Source organism: Pieris napi, chromosome 17 (assembly GCF_905475465.1).
Source record: "Pieris napi chromosome 17, ilPieNapi1.2, whole genome shotgun sequence".
In the NCBI taxonomy this organism is placed as follows: Eukaryota; Metazoa; Arthropoda; class Insecta; order Lepidoptera; family Pieridae; genus Pieris; species Pieris napi.
In genome coordinates, this window is record NC_062250.1 from 920576 (window position 1) to 934180 (window position 13605).

The window sequence follows — 13605 nt, forward strand, 5'->3', positions numbered from 1 at the left end:
AATAAATAAAATAAAGCATTTCATAGAGTCATTTTTAACTATAAACTATTCTCACTTGAAAAAAAACAAATACGTTAGCACGTGCACGTGATAAGTTTTGAGGTTAGACTGCTAGTCTATAGAGGGGTGAGGGAGGCGTGGGCGGAGGGTGCCGGATTGTTGGACGTGCCGATCTATCGAAGTGCCGGATTAGTGAGATTGTACTGTATAAACATTTTTTTAAATATTTAACTAGTTTTTTTTTATTAATAAGATAACTCCTCAGTAGAAAGACAAATAATTTAATGCCTACTTAGAAATCCACATCAAAAAATAATCAATCATAAAAATTAATAATCTTCAACCGGTCCGGTGACCGGTTTAGCCACGTTGTCCCATTTCCCCATCATCTCGTAATCCACGTGGTCTATACTCCACTGTTGAGTGGGGGAGTCCCCGCACGGCATTATATATAGGGCTCGTGAGTTCGGATCCCAGTCGAGACAATTGTCATTTGTGCCGTGCTTCAAGCGTTTTGTGTCCTGGAATGATAAATATTAGTAATATCCTCTACATTGTTTTTTTTTTTGTTTTTAAACAAATATATACACTTTAAATAAAACAAATATAAAATATATAGATTTTAACGTATAAATAACTGTATATATAAAACACAATTAAAATTAAAGCATAAATATTATGATTAATATTAATTTGATAACATAATATATGACTCATAATGTACGTAATCTATGTAAAATTCCTTTCAAGACAAATTCGAACGCCATTATGTGTGGCTGAATATGCGAACTTTAGGTATCACCATAACACTTTTGCACCATTTTCTTGCAAATAAATTATTATTATTATTGATAAAGAAGTTCAACAAATCAATAAAATATACAATCGAGAAAGTTGTCGAGACATTTTGTTTGTAGAAATGTCCGATTTCAATATGGGATCTTTCGTTCCGTAATAAAATTACTAATATTTTTAAAAATAATCAAGTCATATCTTGATATAACTTCCAAATATTTTGCACTTAGTATTAGTATAAAATTAGCAAAATTTAACATAAGATATTCATAAGTAAAAAACTTTAATATCAGTATTTTTTTATGTAACAAGAAGCAAACGGGCCGCCGCCCACGGAAGGCTCGCAAGTCCGTTGCCGGCCTTTTAAGAATTAGTACACTCTTGTGTTGAAGGACTCTAGGTCGAATTGGTTCGAAAATACTTTAGTGGGCATCTGGTTCCACATGGTGTGTGGGTGTGTTCTGCCTCGACCTCCGATGATGTAACTCAGCTGCAGGTATTAATCCGAACAACTCCTCTGAACACTCTCCATGGTAAATGCGGTAGAAGATGCAGAGTGACCCCACATCTCTATGGAGGGATTGGTCGTCGACGATTCGAACCGCTCTTTGTTGAATACGGTCAAGTGGAAGGAGCTGGTACTGGGGATCTCCCGCCCCGCGTACCAACTCTTAAAAACCCGGTAACGCACTCGCGAGCCTTGAGTGTATATTCATGGTTTTATCACTTGACATACGTTCTATAAAATAAAAAAAGACATGCCGATTTCCTGACTATAACTTCGCATAAAGAAAAATTGGTGTCCAGCTTCGATTCGAAGACCCCGAGTCGTCAATGCCTACTCATCGTAATGTGTTAATAAATAGAAAGAATATTGATACCGACCGGATAATACCTCCAGAGCTGGTTGCCTCCTCCCAGGTGACAGGAGTACAGCAGGATCGGGCTTTTGGGAGCCGACTCGGGAAGGTCCCAGCACATATTTCTACTCTTCGATCTGGAAGTTCATTTATTTATTAACATTAAAAAACAAAAAATTGGTCGGAAATTAATATTTTTGGAACGAAGTTCCTTATCGCGCGTTGTGAAAGGGGGCTAGACGGAAAAAATTCTTACGAAAAGTTGTCACGACACTTTTTTGCTATTTGCTATTGTAATACACCGGTTCTCGTCCGATCACCGAAGATAAGCAACGTCGGGCGAGGTCAGTACTTGGATGGGTGACCGCCTGGGAACACCTCGTGATGTTGGCTTTTTTTTCGTCGTAAGATTGGTGTCGAGAAAATCTATCATACTGTTATGATACCAATTAACATATAAATTAATCGAAAGGAACTTCGTTCCATTCGGGTGTACATTGACACCTCTAAAGTTTTTTAGTTTCACTTCAGGATTGCCGGGAAGAAATCGCTCGTTATCGATAAGGCCACCCGTTGCCTTATAACTAATGTAACCTGCCTATTAATTTTTTTTTATATATATGTTTTTATATAAGGTAATAAAGTATAAATAAATAAATAATAAGCAAAAAAAATATCTTTTTGATTAAAAACTATGTGTTCAAAGAAAATGGAATTGGGCCAGATACGGCACCAGGACACAAAAAATGATGAAATGGGCGAGACCAGGAAAAGCACAACACCCAGAAACCAGCCTTGGGCCAGCTGGACTGACGAAATAGCAATAACGGAGATAGCGAAAAATAGAAAAGGAATACCTTGGAGGTTATGGTGTGGTACATGAAAATAAATTTTTTTTAAATGTCTATAAATAATTTAATATATAATTATGAATCATTTTAATTGTTACATCATACTTTTATATAGCAAGCCTTAAACAGAGCAGTCATCGCAGCCCATGTACACCCATTTTAGTGGATGCGTTGCCAGCCTTTGAGGAGGCAACAAACAATAATATTATGCTCTTAATTATAATTAATTAAATTTCATTCCCTCACCTAACGTCCTTGTGCCAAGACAGCATGAACTTCTGTTCGCCCGCTGTGCTCTCCGTACACCTCTTTAGAAGCACTTTGTCCATCTGAGCGCCGTGATGTGCGTCTACGCATAGTTGCGAATTCGACACCGGTTTTATCTATAACCGATAAATATTTTTCTAAAAATGGCAATTATTTTCATTATTTATTAGAATTGTTTGTAATGAGTTTGTATTAAGTTTCTTTAAAATATGGGAGCGTTCAAGTATTACGTAACGCAATTTTTGGAGATTATATGAAACCAATCACAAATGTGTCACTTAAAAGTCTGGCAACACACTCGCGAGCCTTCTAGCGGTAAGTATTCATGGGGGGTATCACTTAACATCAGGTGAATTTTTATCTCGTTTTTAAGAAAATTGACACGAATCGACCATTTTGTCGGATATTTCAACTTGATTAACTTGACAAGTGAGTACAATTTAACCTTTACAAAGCCAATCTAAATTTCAAAATCGATTTGTCAATTATTACCATAGATTAAACATTAAAAAACTCACTCTTCCTTCAGCAAAAGCGTTGGGTTCCACCGGCGGGTATTTCACTGTTAAATCGAACGCCACCTAAAAACATTATTTACTTAATTACACAGCTGTTGCATCACATTTAATTTTCACACTTTCTTTTGCCACAAAAAAATAATAATAATAACACCACATCATCAGCTTCTTTAAAAAACAATTGACAGGTCCAAAGAATTTTAAAAAACAACTGACAGGTCCAAATAATTAAAAACAATTGAAAGGTCCAAAGAATCAAAAAAACAATTGACAGGCTCAAAGAATTTAACTTTTAGAGAATAATTAATACATAAAAATCGTGCATCGGTGAGTCCTTACCTGGGTCATGAACCACCTGAAGGACCGGCAACGCAACCTCTCCCTCAGAGCCTTCTGTTCGGAGATGTCTCCCGTGTCGATGTTGCGATAGTTGGGTCGTCTCTTGTACAAGTACTGAGCGTATTCGTCCATCCAAACCTCGGCCACGCGACGGTAGTTCTAAAAAAGTTATTATATCATTTTTTAAGCGGACCCCACCCCACAAATTTTAATGAATATATATAATTTGCTTCTTATACTGTATAATTAAAAAGAAATCAAGACAGGGCCTTATTAAGTGTTACGATTGTTTGTTATATATGTGGCACTACAACTCTTGTTTTGGCCTACAATTTATATCTTGACCATTTTTGATAACTACACACAGCAACAGCACCCTAGAGTTTCTTCAACATCTGTCGATGTTTGCGTCTAAGGTTTCGATTTCCGTTTTTCATTCCGAAAGAAAAATCCATTGTGCACAGTCAGGTTTCGAACCTACGACCTTTAAACCGGAATTACATTACGAAATTAGTGGCATGAAATTAATTTCGTGTCATTAGTTTTACCAACAGTTTGACGTTCGCACCCGAAAGTCACCAAGCTAACACTTCTACTTAAAGAAAATTACCAATGCATACACACAAAAGCAATTACACCAAATATTTTTATTAAAAAAGAAAAAAAATAATCAAACTCCTGACACATTTACACACTCAAGCTTACTGGATACTCACCCGTCCCACAAAGTCTCCATGCCCCGGGTTGGGGAATGGGGCAAACTTGCGATAGATATGTCCCACGCGGGAACACGGCGCGTCCACCATACGTCCACCGCATTGCCAGATCTGAAAAACAACATTTTACATTATCTATATATATAAAAATGAAACCCGTTTCCGTTGTCACGACATCACATGAAAACGGCTCGACCGATTTGTCTGATTTTTTTTTGTTGTGTTTGTAATTGTCAGGAGAAGGTTCTTATAAAAAAAAGAAGAAAAAAATTGCGCGGAAAATTAGAAAATTCAAGAATACTTAACCACCATACAATTCGAACTTTTTGGTGTGGGTAAAAGAACATAAGGTTTTATGGCGTTTGACATAACACAACATTGACAGAATGCGTGCTGCAAATATCGTCAGAGGATGTAAGAAAAATTAATATCGTTCAAAATAAATGCTTCGATCGGAGTTATTATATTGATAATATAATAATATGCGAGCCAGAAAAACAAACAAAGAATGTTGTATAACATAAAGCATTAGAATAATAAAAACTTTGTTTCTGAAATATTTTTTAATTCATTATTTGAAATCAATATTCATAGTTAAGACAGGACAACGTCTGTCGGGTCCGCTAGTTTATTATAAAAATAATGTACTTCTAGAGAGTTTATTAGATACTTCAAAGTAGGGGTGTTACAACTCTTAGTTTTCGCCTTACATTTCATTTCTTGGTCATTCTATATAGACCGGTACAAATTTTCCTGCATAATAACTTTTATTTATTTATTTACACTTCGTTACATTTATAGAAAATCAATTAACATAATAGATAAAAATTATAAGGAATGCAACGGGCGGCCTTATCGCTAACAAGCGATCTCTTCCAGGCAACCCTAGGATAAGGAATAAAACTAAAAAAATAAATATGATAGGTAAAGTGCAAGAAGTGCAATGTAAGATTTAAAAAAAAATATAGAATCACCAACCATAATCTAAACAATACAAAAAAAAAAAAGCTAGTCATTAATATTATGTGAATTAATTATTCATAATATAAATTATATTTATTAATAAACCTATATGTGATAAAACAAAATAGTTGTACGTATATAAAACTTTTATTATTCGATTAAGGGTCGATTCGACCAAACAAGAGTAAATCTTAACCTTAGAATAAATCGTCAGTTACCAACTACAAATTCTAAGAATAGTGGGCTTATTCGGGACTTTACCGCCGTTTCGCACGGAATAACAGCTATTCCTAGAATAATTTAATGGAGTCAGTCCAATCAGCTGATTTCTGTCTTTTCACAAATATGTATTCTGTGTTTTAATTTCAAGTCAACGCAACGCACTAAATTAATAGTCTAGCATTGTATAATGAAACGGTTAAACAATTTATTATTTATTTATTTGTTTTTAGATTTTTTATTTTCTATAATATTAGAATGAAATTCAACTGGGCTCAACAGAAGTTCCTTTTTAGACGAAAGCCTCAAACGAACAAGAAATAAAAACTTTTTGTTGTCGTTTGACACCTGTTAAAAGCTACTTTTTCACACTATAATACGGCAAAATCGAGTTGACATGATGTATGCTCTTACACTGTCCCGTTGTAGAACAACATTTATTTGCCGAGTTTTATTTTCGTTCATCATTCTCTTGCTATTCGCGTATTGTTATTCCTAGCACAATTATACTATCGATTACGTGGACAAACGACTATGGATTTACTCGAGATTAAAATCATGGAATAGATTATTCTTGGTATAGTTACTCGTGTATAAATTGAAGTTTGGTCGAATCGACCCTAATTCTAAAAAATTCAAATAACATTATTATTTAGACCTATTCTCCAATTCCTCACCTTAAAACTGAGTTCATACTGCTCCCCTCCCCATATGTCTAATCCAGGATCGTAGCCCCCCAACTCCCAGAAGAACGATCGGGATATCGCGAATAAACCTCCCGCCATTACGGGACTCCTGGAATTGTGGACAACTCGTATTAGAAGACGGTTTCTTCAATGAGCTTATTGAAGAAAATGTAGTCATACTAATTTAAAGTTTATACACTGTATAATGGTCCCTATGTCCTTTTCTCCCACGTTAAACCTAATGAATTTATGTGTTATCAAAATTACACATTAAAATTAAACTTAAAAATTTAAATCAAAAACATGTGCCTGTACTTATGTACACGCGTTAGAAGTTATTCTTTGGCGTAATAAGAAAAAAATCTTTTTTTTAATTATATCTTTCGCTTTATTCTATGTTTGTAGAAAAAAAACGACACTAACAATAGAAAAAAGGTATTAAAATTTTTATTATAACGCATTATCTAGATAAATAAAACATAATTTCTACGTAATTAAAGAAAAAAGACATTTTTTGAAGTGAAACTTCTTTATCGGGGTTGGAAAAATATTTAGTGTAACATTTTTTCGTTACGCGTCACGTTTTTCGGTTACACGCCATGTTCCTTTTTGAAGTCAAACTTCTTTATGGGCGTTGGAAAAAAATGTATTATTTATTATTTATTATTCGACACTTAATATTTTAATGACAATTAAATTCATTAAATTCCTAACATATCTTCCTTTTTCCGTCCCTCTAAGTATTGGAAATCTAAACTTTTAGATTTGTATAAATATGAACAACACTTCAAGATTAGTTTGCCACTGAAGTTTCACTTCTGACATGTGTACTTTGTACACACACACTTTTTTTATTTTAAAATGTTAGGTTAAAAGAACTTTATTTCTCATAAGAACTTAATACTAGTTCGCTTACAATGAGATATAGTACTTAATTCTACATTATACAATATTAGTAGCCTCTAGAGCGTTGGAAACATTACACTGATTACAAATAATCTTTTAGATTTCTTTTGAAGACATTCATATTATCGCACTGTTTTAATTCCTCTGGTAAATTGTTGAACAACTGTGCTCCTTTAAATAATATCGTTGTTTTTCCGTAATTAGTCCGCGGTGTTATAAGTTTATTTTTTTCCTCAAGTGGTGTGTAATTGTTTTTTTATGTAATATTATATTCGATTGGATGGAATTTGTTATAATTTTCTTTACTAGGATGCATGTGTAGTATATATATAGTTGTCTAATATTTAGTATTTTTGTTAGTTTAGGAAAAAAAAATTTTCCTTAATAACAATTTTCAATTGTTTATAATCGTTTTTTTTAATTTTCTATTGTTTAAATAATTAGTTAAGAAATTTTTTTTTTCTAAAAATCATAATTGATAGTCCTCTATAAAGTAACAGAAAAAAAATTTTTTTTAATCAACAATTCTATTGTTTATTAACTTACCAAGTTGTTATAAACAAATATTCAACTTTCTTTTATTTTTTTTCTAAAATTTCTAAAATTAACAAAAACAGCCATATATAACAAAGTATAGAAAATTTTTTTTTTAATTTTAAATAAAAGTAATATTCATGATAATCAAAAAAATTTCAAAAATTTTTTTTCAATTCTAGACGTCATTCCGGATCCAATGAGCTATCGCACATAATTTTAAGAGTAGTATCTCTATTTTGTTCCATTTTCAACTTGTCGACTAGACTATTAGATTAGTTTTCGCGGCTGATCCCCATATTTCAATTAAATATTCAAGATTTGATTTTACTAAAGAGTTGTATATAATAGTCCGTATTTTTTTGGGATGCAGTGTGAAACTTTACGTAGTGCAACTAATAATGACATTAGTTTTGTTTTGACATGATCGATATGCGACTTCCAGGAGAGCTGGTCATCTAATATTAGTCCGAGATACCTTTCTTGAGTTGAGCGTTTTATTGCATCATTATTTATTATTAGTGGTGAGTAGTATGAAATCTGCTTATTTTTTGCGGCGAAAATCATATGAGATGTTTTAGATGTGTTAATAGTTAATAAGTTATATTTTAACCATTCACTGAGTAGCTGTAAGTCCTTCTGAGCATTATTTATTAAATCACTAATCGATTCGCCGAAATAAAATAGGCAAGTATCGTCTGCGTATAATGTTAAATGACATATGAGCCCTATTTTGTTAATGTTATTGATATAAATTTAAAAAAATAACAAGGGACTTATTACGGAACCTTGAGGGCAACCATATGGCACGATTTTGGATTGAATACTTGAAATTTCCTAGTTTTACAACCTGACACCTATTTAGTAAATAGGATGTAAACATATCCAATGCTGTACCTGTGACACCAGCATTGTTTAGTTTTTGTAAAAGCTTTTGATGACTCACAGTGTCAAACGCTTTTTTCAAATCAATAAAAATACCTAGTGCAATATTTTTTTGGTCATTATTTGTTTTGATTTTTGTGATTAAATCGGTCGCTGCCGTAAGAGTACATGATTTAGCACGAAAGCCGTATTGTTGTTCGATCAAAAAATGTTTTTCGCTTAGATAATTGTTCAGGCGGGTATATAAAACTCGTTCAAAAATTTTTGAACTGTTGACTATGCTAACTTCAGGGTGTCGGTTTTTTGTAACGGTGTGCGCGCGCATCGTAAAAAGTTACTCTCTTCATTTTTCCCTAACGCGTCAAAAGATGTATAACTTCAAAAATAATTTAAAGAAAAGTGTAATACTAGTTTAAGATAATGAAAAAAACCAAAAAAATTTAAGGTTTCACTTCTACCACGTGTGATTTGCACACATGTTTTTTTTGGCCAATAACATTTGTTAGTATGTAGTTACGTCCTCAATTTTATAATTTTGTAGTGAGTGTTTTATGCGTTTTGTGAACTATTGTAAGGCAAAGTATCAGTAGGTTATCAGTCGAACCACTTTTATTGTTCCCAAACTAATATAATTTCTCCATACCCTTACGAATGACAAGTTTGTGCCGTTCTTCTTGGAAACGATATATCGAAACGAGGTATGTATTCAGGACTTTTTACCTTTATATATATAAATTACGTGCCACGTGTTGTTTCTCCGCTATGGACTCCTAAACTACCAAACCGATTTCAATCAAATTTGCACACCGTGTGCAGTGTGATCTAACTTAAAAGATAGGATAGCTTACATCTCAATTTATACACGCAATATTAATTTATTGTAAAATATTTGTTTATTATTTAATAGTTACAATTCTAACAGATGGCGCTGTGTTGAAAGTACCAACGTTTCAAATAAGCTACAATTTAATGGCATTACCACCAAAAAAGCATGGTGGTCCCCATGAGTGGTGTTCTCCTACCGTTTCCCTCGAATAGGTTAACTACTATTTAATATAACTAAAACCTTAATCACAGCAACGCTTAGCCGGTCTGCTAGTTTTAGTATAAAATTGTGTATCGGCCACCATTCTTTGTGGTACAATTACATTTAGATTTGTTTTATAATGTCAGGGATATTATTTAGTTTATTGCTAATTGTTGCTCACTCAAATGGCTCCGGCATATTGTCGAGGTCCTTAGGCAACAAGGGCAATCTCTTGTAGTACAACTCCCAATCGAAGGCCCCGCGCGCTCCTTCGTCTTGGGCACGATATTCGAATGTGTCGTAGGCGATCACGTCAATGTATGGACACACCACTGTGCGGTGATCTAGGGCTATTGGTTCTGCAATTATTAATTAAAATTATCAGCAATTTTCTTAAGATTGTGCAGAATTTTTATTTAAATGTGTTGCATAATTATGTTTCTGGGTTTCCTTGGGTATGGGATAAGGGCAAGAACCAGTCTGTTGCACAGATCGCCTTCCAAGACGTTGCGCCTACTGAATGCTGTCTCCGACACTATCGACATATTTATATGTTCGCAGAGTGAATTCACAGTAGCGATATTGTGTATATAATGTGTTTAATATTATATATGTACCTACTTTATTATATTTTATTTAATGTTTCTCGACATTATCGTATTGGCTAATGATAATAATTGGGTAAGGATAATGTTAAGGATAATTCTGTAATATATAGATAAATAATAATATTTAAAGTTTATAACATAACTTTCCGCAATAGGCTTCCGAAAATTGTAATTGGTGCACAAATTACACTTTCCGGATTCTTTTTACTCATTCTTTCCACTCTTTTAAAAATAGGATAATTTCTGCTAATCCCCAAATACGCACGCACCAGCTTATTAAGCTGCTTGTTTGTTTATATACATAATAATATAACTGAGTGGTTTTTACACGACTGCAAGTATTTTAAGATTCAGGAGTATGCATCAAAGTATTTGCAAAGGGCTGGCAACGTACTATCGAGTACGTGAGTGTCCATAGGCGGCAGTAAAAAATAACCAAGTTTTTTCTTCCCAACATAAATAAATGTGATCAAAATCCTTCTAAACCCAACACAATTATTTAAATATTTAATTACATCCACCAAAGAATTAAAAACAAATCTAGAAATGACGAATCCACGGATCGTGTTAGATTCAGAGTAGAACATTCGAGAAAAAGTGCAGCAAAAGCGAATACATACACAGACCTAACAGTGGAGGTAACCAGTTGGCATTTGCTTCTGTATGCGAGTCCAGGAATAACAAGACGTCAGCCGAAGCCGCCTTGGCTCCAGCAAGTCGAGCTGTAATCAACCCACTCCGACTGGCCAGCCTTATCACACGCACTTTGGGTAAGTTGGCTGATAAATAGTCGTCTAGTTTCTTTTTTAAGAAATCTGAAAACATTGATGACTTCTTGGATATTTGACACTCTTACGATGAAGGAAAACATCGTGAGGAAACATGCCTTAGACCATCGTTTCTCAAGTTGGTCAAGTTTGTTTTAAAAGGGAGTCTAAAAATATTTTGGAATTTAGATGTGGTTTTGTGGTCCTACCATTATAATACTATGGATCAAGTTATGGGCAAAAAAATATAATTACTAAAATAAATTTTATAATAAAAAAATCATTGAGTATTATTTTAATCGAAATGAAACCATTTTATATATTATAAAATAATAAGTAGCATATTTATTTTAATTTGAAAGGAAACACGACGATACAGCTGAAATTGTATGTTACTAGTGCCCTTGATAAGATAATTACACAGTTGGCGGATAAGAATTATTCATAAATAAATATTTTTAACTAACAATTATGGTATTTCATGAAGTCTTGAGGTTTAATGTTAATATTTTTATGTATATTTAATTATCATTGTAGCTTATTGCATATAGGCTTCAAACACTAATAATTGCAAAAAAAATATTTATATAAGACCTCATGCAATGTTGCCGCATGGGTAATGGGTACACATTATAATAAATATAAGAGCCAGTAATATAAATTCAAATTACCTTTTGTACTAGCATCATCCACCAAAATTACTTCTTTTATTAAGAACTCGGGTGACCTATTAAGAACACTAACAGCTGTACGAAGCAATGTACTCCAATGCTCATTATGAAATGGTACCACCACACTAACGGTAGGCAACGATTCAATATATAACCGTTTCTGACATTTAATATGCCGTATGTCAGGTAAAGATCGGTTAAGAGGTATTTTATCACTGAGTGCACCATTAAATCCATTTACTGAATATAATTCCTTTTCAAGTGCTTCCTCATTTTTAGATAAATATGCAGGAATGCCCTGCTCTCCAATCCCTATAAGAATTAAAACATAGTTATTCAAGATGTCATATTTATTAATTTATATCAAATGAATACACACCCTTTTGTTTCCTCTCATATTTTATCTTCTTATAATCATGCCAGTCAATTTTCTGTAAGAAATTTCATTTCCAGTTTTTTTATCAAAAACACATCCAAACATAAAACAAAGATAAAAGAACAAAATATATTTGGAAAATAGCAAACTAGGAGGAAAAAATTAATTCCTAAACATTTTCTATCACATCATGTTCCAGTAAAAATGTGTTTTATACATCTGCCAATTCAAATATGGTATTGGGTCATACAAATGAGATAGAGGATAATTGTATATAAATGAGCAACTCATGTTTAATTCCTAGCTTTAACATTTCAATCTTGAAAGTGAAAGGAAATCTAGGTATCAAATTACAAGTACAATAACTTACTCTCAAACTAGAAGGTACGAAATATTCCTTTACCACAGTGCCAAGCAATGATTGTTTAAATGGTTCTAAAGATTTAACATCACTGAAGGATTTTACAAGGTATATAGTTCCAATTATTACAGTTATTATAATTAAGTTGCGGACTCGAAACAGTCTAAGAATGTGTCGTCTCATCATGTGAATGTGTAGTCCTGTAATAAAAAAAGATTTAATTAACAAATCACTAGTGCTAGTCATTTGTTAGATAGATAAATAATAATCAACTACAAATTACAACAATTATCAGCAGAACTTTTATCTCAGTAAGGCAGATAAGATATTAAAAAAATAAGTTTTTAAAATGGAAATACTAAGATTATTAAAGCAAAGCCAAACAAAACTCGACAATAACAATAACTATTAATTACCACTATACAATAAATAAAAACACTTACCTTTTGTTTGTCTTAAAATAAAAAGTAGAGTTTTAACCACAAGTTGTAACACAATTTCTTACGCCCATGGTATAATGTGTAAAATTAAAACTAGTATAATTTTAACGTAAACGATACAATTAAAAACAGGAGCACTTATATGGAAACAATTTAAATATTACTGTCCAAAACCCGTTTACCGGCGTCGCCACAAACACTGCAGTATACGAAACTAGTACAAGAAATGCAATTTATAAGCTACTTTAATAATGAGATAATTTTTTTGTAAGATAATGATTAAAAATAAAGTAGAAGCAGTAATATGCACGTAATATGAATTACTAGTTTGCAAATAAACCAAACAAATCTTTTTATTTTTTACAAGTAACTCCCATCTGAGGCGGGAGACATGAGCTTTGTGACCACAGACCACAGATTAAGTAGATATCACCAATCACCATCAAGGGATCGCCCCTTGAGCTTTTCTCACTATCAGGAACTGAAAAATCAAACGAAACTAAAAAAATATTATCTTAAGAAACTGTAGATCTTAAATTTTATTTACAATATAACATAAAAATGTTATCACAAGCAAAAGCAACAAGAAGATATAGATATATGACTAGATTTCATATATTTGTACTATATGTAAAAGTGTAATTATTACAGTAATATATATCTGTATAGGTTTATTATATTATAGTTATACTATTCCTTTTTTATTTTTGCAATATGTCTTCAAAAAACTTCAAAAAGCAGGTTTTTATATTTGACAGAAATGTTTTTTACATATCTATGGCAAACTGTAACGTGACCATCATTGGCACACAGCAC

General features: G+C 32.7%; 1 protein-coding gene across 1 annotated transcript; it reads right to left on the minus strand.

Annotated features, from left to right (window-relative positions):
- Positions 1-249: 249 nt before the first annotated feature.
- On the minus strand, positions 250-13185 carry LOC125057629 (N-acetylgalactosaminyltransferase 6-like). The gene is made up of 13 exons (XM_047661400.1): positions 12793-13185; positions 12359-12549; positions 11992-12043; positions 11613-11924; positions 10801-10989; positions 9748-9925; positions 6206-6323; positions 4347-4457; positions 3631-3789; positions 3292-3354; positions 2753-2889; positions 1681-1792; positions 250-521 (listed from the first exon to the last, which is right to left on the minus strand). Exons 2-13 carry the CDS (start codon positions 12533-12535, stop codon positions 330-332), a joined length of 1800 nt encoding a protein of 599 aa, XP_047517356.1. The 5' UTR covers positions 12536-12549; positions 12793-13185; the 3' UTR covers positions 250-329.
- Between the last annotated feature and the right edge of the window lie 420 nt (positions 13186-13605).